This window comes from Pavona decussata, unplaced genomic scaffold (assembly GCF_977016875.1).
Source record: "Pavona decussata unplaced genomic scaffold, jaPavDecu1.1 SCAFFOLD_98, whole genome shotgun sequence".
Lineage (NCBI taxonomy): Eukaryota > Metazoa > Cnidaria > Anthozoa > Scleractinia > Agariciidae > Pavona > Pavona decussata.
In genome coordinates this window covers 2,930,052-2,945,014 of record NW_028145514.1, presented here as the reverse complement: position 1 = coordinate 2,945,014, position 14,963 = coordinate 2,930,052, and the positions used below count along the sequence as shown (strand labels likewise).

The 14,963-nt window shown below is 39.2% G+C and overlaps 2 protein-coding genes across 3 annotated transcripts; both read right to left on the bottom strand.

Moving 5' to 3' along the window:
* Positions 1 to 2,855: 2,855 nt before the first annotated feature.
* LOC146472681 (octopamine receptor beta-2R-like) lies at positions 2,856 to 14,531 on the bottom strand. Of its 2 annotated transcripts, none has more exons than XM_085119490.1 (2): positions 13,036 to 14,531; positions 2,856 to 2,872 (listed from the first exon to the last, which is right to left on the bottom strand). In XM_085119490.1, the coding sequence occupies exon 1, from the start codon at positions 14,444 to 14,446 to the stop codon at positions 13,565 to 13,567; it is 882 nt and encodes a 293-aa protein (XP_084975616.1). In that variant the 5' UTR covers positions 14,447 to 14,531; the 3' UTR covers positions 2,856 to 2,872; positions 13,036 to 13,564. The 2 variants fall into 2 exon arrangements, with proteins under 2 accessions (XP_084975616.1, XP_084975619.1); XM_085119493.1 differs by lacking the exon at positions 2,856 to 2,872 and adding an exon at positions 12,460 to 12,902 and having other exon boundaries at positions 13,393 to 14,531.
* On the bottom strand, positions 3,161 to 4,439 carry LOC146472682 (adenosine receptor A2a-like). Its single transcript, XM_085119494.1, has one exon. The coding sequence runs from the start codon at positions 4,347 to 4,349 to the stop codon at positions 3,468 to 3,470; it is 882 nt and encodes a 293-aa protein (XP_084975620.1). The 5' UTR covers positions 4,350 to 4,439; the 3' UTR covers positions 3,161 to 3,467.
* Positions 14,532 to 14,963: the final 432 nt, after the last annotated feature.

The window sequence follows — 14,963 nt, the reverse complement described above, 5'->3', positions numbered from 1 at the left end:
AATCACTACCGTGAAGGAGGTTTGGAAATGTGATCTTAATTATCATAAATTTTTGTGAACTTTTGCTTCGAATTTTTCTAAGAATTATCAATAGTTTGAGAAGCTATATCAAACACTCTAAAGAGTGTTTCCTCCTATTTCCAAACACCTCAAAGTTGGTTAAAAAAAACTCGGCTGCGCCTCGTTTTTCCAATCTACTTCTCGGTGTTTGGAAATCGAAGGAAACACTCTTCCTCGTGTTTGATCTATTACTTCAAAAGTGTTTTTGATAACATACATAGAAATATCGTCATATCCTGGGGCTTTCCCAGACTTCATGGACATATGTTTTTCAATGAAATTTGAAATTAGATTGTATTTTCAACAATTAAACGTTAAATTATTTCAAGAGTGGTGGTTTCCTTTAAGAGGAGAAAATGAGTTTGTACATATTAATAAAAGCGTAAGAATTTGATTACAGGCGTGATAGCAAATAACGGTGACAGAAGAGGCCGTGTTTTAAGGTGGCCGCACACAATTTGCGCGACACGTAGTAAGCACGCGCTAGGGTTGTGGTAAGCAAATATGGCGTCGATAAAGCGATCCATCAATTTTATATCAATTGGATCACAACGTCGAGTCTTGTTCTTAAAATAATTCAGATCTCGTTTGTGAACCCTTCTTCTTTTATCACCGAACAAAGAAAGTGAGTTCACGAAGAGCTAAGTCTTTTTGCGCGCTTTTCATCTTTGCTGTGAAAACCTCGTGAAAACCGAATTAAAAGCCACGCATGCGCATTTGACCAAAAAATTGCTACTGGTTGTTTTAGTGGAAATGTACTGTTTTCTCAGGAACTGCTCGTTAGAATTTCATGAAATTTGACAAAACAGTAGCTTTCTAAAAGCGTAACTCGCCTACAAACAAAAACCCAAATCTGACAGAGGGTATCTTCACAAAACATTAAAGTGCAAAACTGTTATTAACAAGAGATGAAAGCACTGTCACCATGTCAGTATTTTATGAGTTTTTTAATCTGGAGACAAAGATGGAAAAATAATCTAACGAGCGCATTTTCTTAAAATTAAGGAAAACTATTATTTGTGGACGGTTAATAGCTCGCTGCGTTGCGAAGGCAACGGTACCTAGTTCAACAACACGTATCAAAATTTCTTCCTTGTTGGTTAATCTTGCACCATGCTAATTTCGGGCGCCCTGAACTATGTAGTTTTCAGTCGAATTAACGTTTACTAATACCTGCAAACTAGAAAACTGTTTTAGCCCACCTTAATTCTTGTGCAATACAGAAAATATAATAACTATTGCAGTTCTCATGAAAACTGGCTAAAACACGTGTATTCCAACTGCAGTTTACGTCCATGTGTATTTTAAACGAATTTTTATAGTGGAAATAAGCTTTCCTGCCGACTAACCGGCAAAGGAAACTGACATTTTAATGAGAATGATGTATTTCCGAGTGCTCCTATCAGGAGTCGAACCTTAGAACTTCCGATTACTAGTTCGGATGCTCTATTACTGAGCTACAGGAGACTCGTGGGAGCTAAGGTCATTAAACTAGGCCATTAAACTTTCATTGCGCATAATTTTTTAATATTCTTATATTTGGTTTACCTTGGCATTGCAGAAAATAAAAGAGGTTAAATTTGAAGCAAGACAATTTTTGCTATAACTGTTTCTAATATAAGGTAACGTCACACTGCTCTCAGTCAAAATCAGTTTTCAACTAAAAGAACAGTTTACAGTACAAATCGAGGGATACATCACCGACGATCCGCACTCCACAATTTTTGTAGACTGCCGGTAATGTCGGAGGGATCGTTGGCAATCTTGATTTAGCTATCATATAAAAACCAAATAAAAGATGACCATTACATACATCTGTTAGGTCTGGGTCAAACGCTGAACTTGACATGAACGGAACTCAATTCGACTCAACTCATTAACATGAAAAGTAAGGCGTTTGAGATAGGCCTTAAACTAACATTCCTTATATTTTTAAGACATTAAATGCGCCACCGCTTCAACTGCTCTTATAAACTTGCTTGCTCATTATGCCGCAACACCTGCGTCGAAGCCAAACAATTAAAGATTTATTGATGACCTCTTCTTGTGAGATACTTTATCAGTCATCCGAGCCACAGTCGACACCTACGACAACTTCCTTTATTATTTCATCATTAAGTGTACATTAAATTTATAAATACATTAAATGTATAAATACAGAGAAATGCAACTTCTTTTACTAAATACACTGGACCGCGGGTAGCGAAAGCTAATCGAAGCGGGCAGAGTAAGACAAGAAGATATGATATGATATGATATGATATGATATGATATGATATGATATGATATGATATGATATGATATGATATGATATGATATGATATGATATGATATGATATGAGCCAGCCTTGTATTCAGTTTTGTATTTTCATGATATGATATGATATGATATGATATGATATGATATGATATGATATGATATGATATGATATGATATGATATGATAGACATGATCATATCTACCTACGGAGCATTCGTTCATCACTGCAATGAGCTGGAATAGGTTTATCTTTTTTTTTTTTTTCATGAGGGATGCAAATCTTTGGAAACTAAGATCATGACCATCTGAAGCTAAAATAGACTGAAAGAAAGTTCAGTTTGTTTGGTTAATTTTGTATGGGTTGACACTTAATGGTCCATAATTCACCTGAATGCATAATCCGTGGTCTTCCTTATCGCCTATTGACAAAATAAATCAACAAATTGATAGAATAATCATACTTCGAGTCAGTAAAACTTGCCTCAAAGTCATTGCTATCCAGTGGGTAGAGGTGGACATGGCCCTGTTCAATTTTTCAACTTCCTTTTTGAGCTTTAGGCGCACTTGGGTTACGATCTCTTCGAATTCTAGCTTTTCTTCTTCTTTTTTTTTTTCTAGCTTTAAATTCTAAAGTTTAAAGTACAGTGGAACCTTGATTTAACGAATCTTATATAACGAAGTCCTCGGTCTAACGAACGATATTATCCAGCCCGGCCTTTATAAAATGTATGGAGCAGAACCTCGATACTAACGAACGATATTCTCCAGCCCGGCCTATATAAAATGTATGGAGCAGAACCTTGATATAACGAACCAATTTCCCCAGTCCCTCGGCAACAGCTTTTTCCACTGAGTTCTTGCTTATTATAAGAGATCTGTTCAGTGTTGGCTCGCGAACCAAAAGCTTGGGGTGATAAGCGATCCAAACAAATGACCTCACTCTAACCTTGATTACAGCTAGGATTATAGTTACAAACCTGCTAAAATGGCTGGAGATCTGCTGAGCTGATGACTGATCACACAGTCACGTAGCTTTGCATACACCACTTTAACTGTTTATTATGTTGTAGTAAACAATAGTCATTCTTCCTTCACGTAAAGTTTTTGTGTGCTCTGCGCCGGAACGTTTCACTGCATTTTCTTGCTGTCAAGTTAAGGTGCATTTAACTTTTGCGCGGAAACGTTTCAGTTCTTCACGAATGTCCTGTTTTAGAAAAGCATACACAAAAGGATTACTTGCTGAATTGAAAATGAATAGCAAATGTTGTACTTCCACCAAAACGTAAGGAATATATTTTGAACAATGAAAGGTGTAACAGATAAGCCGAACAACTTCAATTGCATAGCAAATTAAAAAGATGGCCACAATGATCCCCAGAGCCTTGGCAAAAGTACTTGCTTGTGTCTGTATTCTCAGAGTTTTTGTTTCTACCGGAGAAAATCCATTAAACTTTAGCTGAGAAAGTTGAACAAAGGCTTTCCTTTTCTGGCTATGAGCAATGTATAAAGTTTTTAAGCAGCTGATAAGTAGAAAGAGAAATGCAGGAAGCTTGAACACGAACAAATTGACCGTCAAAAGATGTCTCCCAGCTTTTTTCATCCCAGCACAGTAGATCCATGTAAACGGGACAAAATGGATTACAAATGGTAAAATCCATGCTGCCGCTAGTAAGATGAAATACCGTCTTTTAGCTTTGAACACCGTGTGCGTAAATGGGTAGGCAATCGCAATATAGCGATCAATGGACAGTGCACATAGGTTGGTCATGGATAAATTGAGAACTAACCAGCGAAGAGGTGTCGTTATACACTTCTTGCAGGGAGCGGGAGACCAACTGCAGGCCGTCATTATTGGAAGACGTGTCAAACCAACGAAGAGATCAGCCAAAGCGAGCGAAAACAAAAACATGTTGTCTGTATTACGAAGACGTTTTCTTGAAATGATAAGATATATCAACAAAGCATTGCCAGAAACCGTTAATATGGTTAGCATCCAGCCAAGAATCCAAAACCATAATTTGCCATCCATCTTTTTCCGGTGTCTAAACTACAAAGCACTGGGTTTGAAATTTAAGAAATTGGAAGAAAGGTGTGTTAACATAGCCTCGAGAAAATATTGGATTGAGGCGGAGTGAGTTTTCGAGCAAAATGTGCTTTATTTATTTTAAGCTCATGCAAATCATAGGTGGACTAATATCGTGACAGAAGGTCAGTTCTATAAATATGCGTTATTGACCAAGCGTGAGGTCAAGATGGCTGGATATTGGCCAAGTTCTTTTTTGCGTTTTTATGGACCGAGGCGAAGTCGAGGTCCATAAAAACGCAAAAAAAGAACGAGGCCAATATTCAGCCATCTTGACCGAACAAGCTTGGTCAATAAAGGATTTATTATATGGCTTTACCTTCAAGTTAAAGCTACAACAACAAAACAAAACAGGACATGAAACCGAAATTCTTCATAGCCGGTCGGTGCAAGATTTATTTTCAGTGCATTTTTGGATTAGCATGTCATCGTGGAAAACAAGGAATCCTAAATTATCTTAGAGCTCTAACTTTATATATGCGTTATTGACCAAGCTTGTTCGGTCAAGATGGCTGGATATTGGCCAAGTTCTTTTTTTGCGTTGTCGTCTCGGTCCATAAAAACGCACAAAAAGAACGAGGCCAATATCCAGCCATCTTGACCGAACAAGCTTGGTCAATAAAGGATTTATTATATGGCTTTACCTTCAAGTTAAAGCTACAACAACAAAACAAAACAGGACATGAAACAGAAATTCTTCATAGCCGGTCGGTGCAAGATTTATTTTCAGTGCATTTTTGGATTAGCATGTAATCGTGGAAAAAAAGGAATTATAATTTTTGGTTGTGGTCCGAAATATTTGAGCGTTTTTAAAAATTAGGGCGTATATAAAAATATGCGCTGCGAATGAATTACAAACAATTCATAACTCTGTGAATATTTCAACTCTGCAAATAGCTCTGTGGACGTTCAAAAATTCATTTATCCACGAATATCTGGAATATTTGTTTTATGGCAACGGTTTAAGTATCTGTGTATAGTTTGAAATACCCTTAATATGGAAAATAAACGACAGTTTCCTGCAAGAATGCATGTGATTTCTACCCGACTTGCGAGTTGCTCACCACATGATTTCACGTTGAACTTCGCTTATTCGTCGCCTGCTTTCTCGTTTTCTTTCTCTCTCTCTTTCGTTTGTTTCCAAGATTGTCGTCATATTCAATGGTACATAAATTGACTTTGTATTTTGTTGTCTTCAAAATTTCCTTTTGCGCTAATGCACATTTTTTTGAACGTCAAACATTTGAGGTCTTCTTGAAAAAAACAAAAAAAAAAAAAAAAAAAACAAAACAAAACTGAACCGCAACTGAAATCATGTTCCCAGCACAACATATATACCACAGAAAAAGGCGCAAACGGCATCAAGAATAGTCCTTTATCAATCTCATTTCACTTGAATATCTAACAACGAAAAAATTTCTTGGCTTTTTGTGTGTGAATAACCCTGGCAGGAAGAAGTGAATGCTAGATAAAATCGCCATCAAAGGTCATCCTCCTTTCAGTCTCCATTTATGGATCCTTCAGTTTTAAATTAAAAATAAATAAAAATACAAAATAGGACGACAAGCATGAAAATACCCGCTGCAGTTTCTGATGTAAGGTAACGTCACAATGCACTCAGTCAAAATCAGTTTTAAACTAAGGCACAGTTTATTACAAGAGGGATACATCGCCGACGATCCGTACTCAACAGTTTTTGTAGACTGCCAGTAATGTCGAAGGGATCGTTTGCAATCTTTTAGCAATCATATCAGGAAAACCAAGTTAAAGGTGACCATTACATACATCTGTTAGGTCTGGGTCAAACGGTGAACTTCACATGAGCGGAACTCAATTCGACTCAACTCATTAAAGTGCCTATCACCCCTACCCAATTCCTTTCATTCTCAAAAGTAGACGTAAAAAGTAAGCCAAAACAAGCAAAATAATGAGATTTGAAGTTATTCTCGGATTTTAAAACGCGACCGAAATCACAATTTCCGAAGTTAAAACCGCGCCATTAGAGGATTGGCACTAGTGAGTTGTGACGTCGACCCGGTATCACACAACAAAACAGTAGTGAGTCGGAGTGAATTCTACGCGAGCTGTTTGAGGTTTCTGGCCGATTTGTTATCCCAAAAGCCGAACACTGACACCGAATCCGAGCAAAGCTACAACTCAGATGATTCAGAATTTAACTACAACCCTGGCTACGTGATTGACGCGACGATCAAGCACGTAAAATGACAACCTCGTTCCCAGGGTCTCTCCTCTTCACGTCCCAAGACGAGAAGAGGAGAGACCCTGGGAACGAGGTTGGTAAAATGACCTAAAATAGGAATGAACGGCCTACACAACTCCTACTCGCATGTTTAGCGCTTCTATCTCAGTCTTTTGATCAATTTAGCTTCTTGTATGTTTACAGCGGGTTGGCATGACGATTTGAAGGATTTGTATGATAATCATAGAACAAAACCATTTGCTTAACTGTAGCATGTTTTGTATTTTGATCTCAAAGGACATTTTGGGTTTAGAATTCTGCGTTTAGCACCTGTTTATTTCACCTCTTGTTGTTTCTGTTTAGCCGCTGTCGTTCTTATGCCATTTCATTTTACTAGTATTTACATCTAGTTTGGCTCGTTTCAGTTCGCGGTCCGGTGACAGTACAGCTTCTAGTTAGGATTGAACCGTGTGATAATCTTTAACCTCCGAAAGCGACCGCTATTGTTGTTATTACTCGGGCCGTAAGGCGGACCAAATTAAGGTCTCGGTAGCATTATCAAATTCTTTTTTCTCTTTGGGGTCGCGATGGGCCGAGAGATAAGACTTCGGGCCACGAGTTATTGTTCTCGGTCTCGTTTTTTGTACTCGAGTGGCACGAGTAAAGTTTTCGGTGGGGTTATCAAATTCTTCGCGTTCTTTGTACTCGGGCCGTGAGGCGCCGAGTTAAGTAATCGGGGAAGGGGACGGGAGGGTCCCGAACTCCCCAATTTTTTTTGCTTCCTAAGCTCCCCCCTCCCTTTCCCCGATGTTTTTTGCGAGTCACTATTCTTTCGAATCAAAACATTTGGCGTCGGTTGTGAAGCGTTTGTGAACGTTTCCCTCAGCGCAGATAGGGTTCTGGAGTCGTTAGAACAAAAAGGTGAAGGCAATAATAGCATGTCGAGTGGCGAAGAAAGCTTAAACGTAAGGATTAAAGCCCGTGGATATAGCATACAGGGCCGTAGCCAGTATGAGGCAAACCGAGGCACTTGCCTCAGTCATTGTTTTTTTTTTTTTTTCGGGGAAAGTAAGATTTTTTTTAAAGGAGAAAGAAAGGCACTAGCAGCAAATAAATTGACAAACAGTTAAATTAATATAAAAAAATAAATGTTAACGCAACATGGTATTATGTAATTATGTTTAATGATAACGCGAATCAGGCAGTGGCCTGAATTACAGATGAGAAAAATTAAGCAAAAATTCATGCTAACCAGGCAGCGACTTCGTAAAGAAAACTGCCTCTTTTTCATGTGTTTTGACGTCATTTCTCGAGTTTTCTGTCTTCTCTGATCTGAGTGAGGAAAATCTATCAAAATGCGGCGTTCTATTTCCCGGATAGCAGAGGTCTCTGCCGTCAGAGACCTCTGCTAGCAGGGAACGTTCTATCTAATCAACAGCTTTTTTCAAAGAAAGCGGTAAGTAGATGCTCTCATAACATGCTTTCAGTTCTTCTCAATAATCGAAACAAAATTTAAGCTTGTTTTGACATTATTTAGCTAAGCAACTTTGACTTTCAGTCCATCTAGTAAAGATGGGGATGTCAGTGAAGAAGGTGGTGGGAAAGAAGTTGTAGAGGCCGAAAGCGAACAAGCGACAGCGCGACTAAGTACAGGAAGCTGTTCGTGCGAGCGCAGCTTTAGCGCTCTCCGCAAGTTGAAGACCTGGAGTGACTTGCATAAAACTTAATGTCGGGCGTAACTGCTAAGGCCAGGCTTTCAGCCCAGTCACATTCAGTATTTTAGCACAGGTTGAATGGCCTTGCATTAGCCCAAGTCCACAGCGAAATCCCTGTGGACCCGCTCGAGGTTCTACAGCGATGGGATGCTAGTGAGAACAAGTGAATCACGCTGGCATTTAACAGCTAAATTCGTTGCCTTTTAGAAACGAGAACGTCCGAGACCAGGTTTTATGAGCCTGTGAGACCCTACTTTTCACGAAACCGCTGGTCAGCCGAACCTGGTTTAGGTCGTTGTTATCTAAGGCCTTCATATAGAAACAAACCACCAACAAACACATCGAGAAGTCGCATACAAGAACACAGAGCCCCTTAAGTAGCATTTAAATAGCTCCCCTCCCCCCCTCCCCCCCCCCAAATACACCTAGATCTCTAGATCTATACGGCCTTTAGGGCTCCTAGCGGAATTTTTGTCAAATAAGCTTTGATTCCAGTGTTTTGTTTAAACGTAGCCATCATACTTAAAACCCTAAACAGCTGGGCGGGGAATTCAACCATGGATATTGCCTCAGTCGTTATTTTTTTCTGGCTACGGCCCTGGCATAAGAGAAGAGGAGGTAGCTTGAACATGGTGCATTCTGTTTCGTCTGATTAGCGAGGGTGACAGTTGTGCAAGAAATCATGAACCTTTGGGAGGTTTGTCGCACGAGCAGCAAGCGCATGAATTTAACTCTGCATGATGTAGATGGTGGGTATCGAAAACGCGAATGCGAAATCGAAACAGAAAAGTGTAGTGACGTTTTGCAGCTTTCCTCTGGACCCTCGCAAGACGCTGCAGAATGGTCAGAAAATTCAAAGAATTCCAAAGGTTCGAATGCAGACCTCACTGCAAGCAACGCGAATGTTTTACAGAAGAAGAATGGTCATGTAGAATCGAACGATCGATCGCATGCAAGTGCACGCTGAGTAAGAGGGGAAAAGAGAGACAGTTTTTGACTAGCTTTGATTTAGGTGATCACAATAAGACCTAATTTTCCAATTTGACTTTATAGAGATGTAATTAATAGGTGACGCGATCGCTATCGTGTCACACTCCGTCCTGCGATGACAATTCTCGTGTTTGATTCCTCCGCCGGAAAAATCCTGACCCTTCATGGGTTATTGCGCGGAGCATTTTTATTACGAAACGCGAAACAAGGCACGTGCAGAAAAATTGGCGGGCCAAGGAATACAACACACACGAAAAATCATGCGAAGGTCTGCAAACGTACTTGCAATTTTGTCATCAGTTTTTGAATTTGTTCAAGAAGGAAACCGTTTTGTCAACAAACTTCTTTAATTTGTGTCCTATCCTGCTCACAGAGTTTTGTTTGGCTAAATCATGTTTCATATCGTTGATAAATCTGAGTAAAAGAATTTGAGCTTACATGGATAAGTTGATATTAGAGTGTTTATGTCAGTGTATACTAAATAGGAGAATTAGAAATTGTCAATTTTACAGAAATTTTTATCCATCGTCAGTCGACAAATGCTTCCCCAAGAACCACCCAATAAACAAGGTCTTCAACAGACAGACACTAAAACTCAGCTACTCGTGCATGCCAAACATGAAAACCATCATCGCATCACATAAAAAAAACAGATACTCTCAAATGTAGCAACAACCCCAAACCAAAATCATGACCCGAGCTGCAACTGCAGGAAGAAATTAAAGCAGAATGCCCACTTGATGGTAAATGCCTCCAAGCGAACGCCGGTAACAACAACTGAATCGTACGTGGGACTGGCTCAACACATTCTTCCGAAACGCCAACAGACGCAATGCAACGGAACTATCTGAACAATATATGGACCCTGACGGACGCAAACAAAACATTTCTAATTAAATGGCAAGTACTCACGAAGTTCAAACCCGATAATAACACTGATTAACAAGAAATGTAACCTATGTCTTCACGAAAAGTTTATTTCCGTAGAAAAGATCTTAGTAGCCTGAACAAAAGCAATGAATTACCAAGTCCAAACCCCCACAGAAATAGATATGTACTCAAAACCTCTCGAAAAACGTAAAGTAACCGTTTGTATCATGGCACGTGAATTGTATCACGCCACGAGCATTAGTAATTCATCGCCCAGTAAACGCTTGTTTTAAATCACCAGTTCCAATGATTTCATAAATCCATGCCCTAATAGATACGTACCAAAAACCTCTTGTATAACGTAACGTAACTGTTTGTATCATGGCACGTGAACTCTCTCACGGCACGTGGAATTGTATTTTATCGCCTACCAGCTGCTCGCTTTAAATCACCAGTTTTTGATAACTTTATATACTTTACGGTCATTCGTTGAAGTTGCGTGATGAGTGTGGTCAGCTCCCGACCATATACGAAACAGAGCTGTAGGAATAAAACGATGAATCACTTCTGGAGCCTGAACTATTTTTTTTCCTGGGTGTATATCTCCGTCTATGTCTATCGATTTTGGGGAGTCAGCGATGCTGGAAGGTATCACTGCTAAAAGATCGTAGGCTTACGCAGCACGCAGTCAAATATGGCCCGAGTATAAGCTGAAAACAGCTTCTTGTCTTTGTTAGGATTCAACTGTGCAATTACATCAGTTTATCTTACAGTTTTTGTATTACGGGGCCCGGCCACTTGTTTTTGTGGCAAGATGTTGTGTCTCTGCATGATCGTTGCTATTTGTTTTTTGTTCTTTTCTCTAGCACTGTATCGAGAGCTATGCAATGCGTGAAATTGAGGGCTTAAGTTTGTTTAGTTACGGCTTCGTTTTTGCATGACCCTTTGCATCGCCTCGCTTCGCTCCGCTCTGAGGTTTGTGTTGGGGGAGCTTGCTATTTTCTAAATATTTGAAATCTTTCGGTTTTAAAGAATATTTTACTGGGGCCCGAGAGAAGTGTAAACAAGCAAGACTTTTCCTGTGAACAAGAGGCTTGCCTTTTGTCAACGAAACCACCACATCAAATTTTACTTCGCGGCAACATACGGACCGCTGAGGAGACATTTTTCGTGGCGTAAATATAAGCTTGTTCAGTTGATATTTTTGCCATTTTTAAATTGTTTTTTAGCTGAAATTGGTCTGGTAGTTAGAGAAGTAAAACTGCACAACGTTTGGAAAGCCGTTGCGTGTGTTATTTTTCAAAATATCTCGATTTCCAGGTAAGAAAAGCCGACCTTTTGAGCAGTATTTTGAGCAGCATGTCAATCGACCGAGATGTTCGATTGACTCTTTACCTCGTTCTTCACAGACAAATTCAAGACTGAAGCTTTTTTAAAAAGAATGATCTGTTCTTCGTAGAAAGGCTACTCCCAAATTTATACACGTGGAATTGAGAAAGAAAAAGAACTAGCTTTATCATGTCACTGTGGCCCTTCATCCGCTCGCCAACAGACAGCAGTCTCAGAAGTAAGAGACTCCATTCGCCTCTTCGCATTCTTGTGAGTCTAGACCAATTATAAATTAAAATAAGTTTACTATTTCAGTACGTTTGTTTTGACTGCACCTATAAGCTTAAATAGCCTAAATAAAAAGAAATGAAACATTTCTTACCGCTCGTTCGCGGCGATGTTTGGCAATGGTTCAAATCAGTACACCTCACTTGTGGTCACCGCTTTAGCATGGGCAGATGGCGTCACATTAATACCGATATCATCTCGTTTCAGTCTTGAGAGGATTGGCTTGTTACTCACTTCATTAATAAATCAGAATCGACGCATGAAGTCGTCGTTCGTGAAGTGCTTGGAGCATATTGACGATTTTCTGGGTTAGCCCGCTTTTGTTTCATGAAATCGATCTATCTACATAACTGAGAAGGCAGCATATTCACCTACCACATACCTTCCTGGCACATTCCAAGTTCAGTACAGAGAATGTAGTGACAAATGAGCAAATGCTCTGTGGCTGAGATACCGGGTCGACGTCACAAGCTTGTTAGAACCCAGTCTCTCAACTGCTCCTTTTTGTATTCAATATGGCGGAAAACGGCCTATTTTTGAGCGATTTTGTCGTCTGATAAAAACAAAACGAAACATGGAATACGATTTATTTCTTCGCAAAGCGTCTTAGACATGCATAAATTTTCGAAATTCATTAAAACTGTGTAAGGGTGATAGGCACTTTAACATGAAAAGTACGGCGTTTGAGTTAGGCCTTAAACTAACATTCCTAATATTTTTAAGACATTAAATGCGCCACCGCTTCAACTGCTCTTATAAACTTGCTTGCCCATTATGCCGCAACACCGGCGTCGAAGCCAAATAATGAAATTTTTATTGATGACCTCTTGTTGTGAAATGGTTTATCAGTCATCCGAGCCGCAGTAGGAACCGACAACGGAGCGTTCGTTCGTCACTGAACTGATTTCCACTCATGCGCTGGAGTAGGTTTATCTCTTTTTTTTCATGATTCTAAGGAATGCAAATCTTTGGAAACTAAGACTGAAAGAAAGTTCAGTTTGTTTGGTTAATTTTGTATCGACAAGAGAACACTGTAAGAGAGAGAAGGGTTGACACTTAAAGGCCGGTAATTCACCTGAATGCATAATCCGTGGTCTTCCTTATCGCCTATTGACAGAATAAATCAACAAATTAATAGCATATTCATACTTCGAGTCAGTGAAAATTGCCTCATCGTCATTGCTATCCAGTGGGTATAGGTGGACATGGCCCTGTACAATTTTCAACTTCCTTTTTTAACCTTTAGGCGCACTTGGGTTACGATCTCTTCGAATACTAGTTTTTCTTCTTGGGCGGGCTTTTTCTTGAACTTCATTTTTTTCTAGGTTTAAATTCTATAGTTTATAGTACAGTGGAGCCTCGATTTAACGAATCTTATGTAACGAAGTTCTCAGTATAACGAGCGATATTCTCCAGCCAGGCCTTTATAAAATGTATGGAGCAGAACCTCGATATAACGAACCAATTTCCCTAGTACCTTGGCACTTCGTTAAGTCAACAGCTTTTGGCGTTCCGAACCGAAAGCTTGAAGTGATAAACTATCCAAACAAATAACCTTACTATAACCTTAATTACAGCTAGGATTATAGTTACAAACCTGCTAAAATGGCTGGAGATCTGCTGAGCTGATGACTGATCACACAGTCACGTAGCTTTGCATACACCACTTTAATTTTATTATGTTGTAGTAAACACGTAAACAATAGTCATTCTTCCTTCACGCAAAGTTTTTGTGTGCTCTGCGAACGTTTCACTGCATTTTCTTGCTGTCAAGTTAAGGTGCATTTAACTTTTACGCGGAAACGTTTCAGTTCTTCACGAATGTCTCGTTTTAGAAAAGCATACACAAAAGGATTGCTTGCTGAATTAAAAATGAATAGCAAATGTTGTACTTCCACCAAAACGTAAGGAATATATTTTGAACAACGAAAGGTGTAACAGATAAGCCGAACAACTTCAATTGCATAGCAAATTAAAAAGATGGCCACAATGATCCCCAGAGCCTTGGCAAAAGTACTTGCTTGTGTCTGTATTCTCAGAGTTTTTGTTTCTACCGGAGAAAATCCATTAAACTTTAGCTGAGAAAGTTGAACAAAGGCTTTCCTTTTCTGGCTATGAGCAGTGTATAAAGTTTTTAAGCAGCTGAGGAGTAAAAAGAGAAATACAGGAAGCTTGAACACGAACAAATTGACCGTCAAAAAATGTCTCACAGCTTTTTTCATCCCAGCACAGTAGATCCATGTAAACGGGACAAAATGGATTACAAATGGTAAAATCCATGCTGCCGCTAGTAAGATGAAATACCGTCTTTTAGCTTTGAACACCGTGTGCGTATATGGGTAGGCAATCGCAATATAGCGATCAATGGACAGTGCACATAGGTTGGTCATTGACAAATTGAGAAATAACCATCCAATAACTGTCGTTACACACTTTTTGCAGGGAGCAGCAGGCCAATTGCAGGCCGTCATTATTGGAAGACGTGTCAAACCAACGAAGAGATCAGCCAAAGCGAGCGAAAACAAAAACATGTTGTCTGTATTACGAAGACGTTTTCTTGAAATGATAAGATATATCAACAAAGCATTGCCAGAAACCGTTAATATGGTTAGCATCCAGCCAAGAATCCAAAACCATAATTTGACTTCCATGTTGTTCCGGTGTCTAAACTACAAAGCACTGGGTTTGAAATTTAAGAAATTGGAAGAAAGGTGTGTTAACATAGCCTCAAGTAAATATTGGATTGAGGCGGGGTGAGTTTTCGAGCAAAATGCGCTTTATTTATTTTAAGCTTATGCAAATCATAGGTGGACTAATATCGTGACAGAAGGTCAGTTCTATGAAAGTAATTAACTTACATTAGCTACTTCCCTCGAAAGATGGATAACAATATTCATTAGTTTACATTAGCTCAAATATAAATCAGGTTTTGAGGTTTTAGGCTCTACTGAGATTTCATGAACATTTCCTCGTTGTTTTAATCTCTTATGCCCCTCTCAGATGACCACTCGACTACATGTCATACTTTCACGACGCTTGGACGTCACTTGGTATCACGTTTTTAGCCAGATATAAATAATAATATTTATACAATGAATCCATTCATTTTTAAAATTAATATTTTAACTAGGTCAGAATGAATGTTGCTATGTCTGCACCACGTGTAAA

Coding starts and splice junctions, on each gene's coding strand:
- LOC146472682 (XM_085119494.1), bottom strand. CDS start 4,349: ATGGATGGCAAATTATGGTTTTGGATTCTTGGCTGGATGCTAACCATA.
- LOC146472681 (XM_085119490.1), bottom strand. CDS start 14,446: ATGGAAGTCAAATTATGGTTTTGGATTCTTGGCTGGATGCTAACCATA.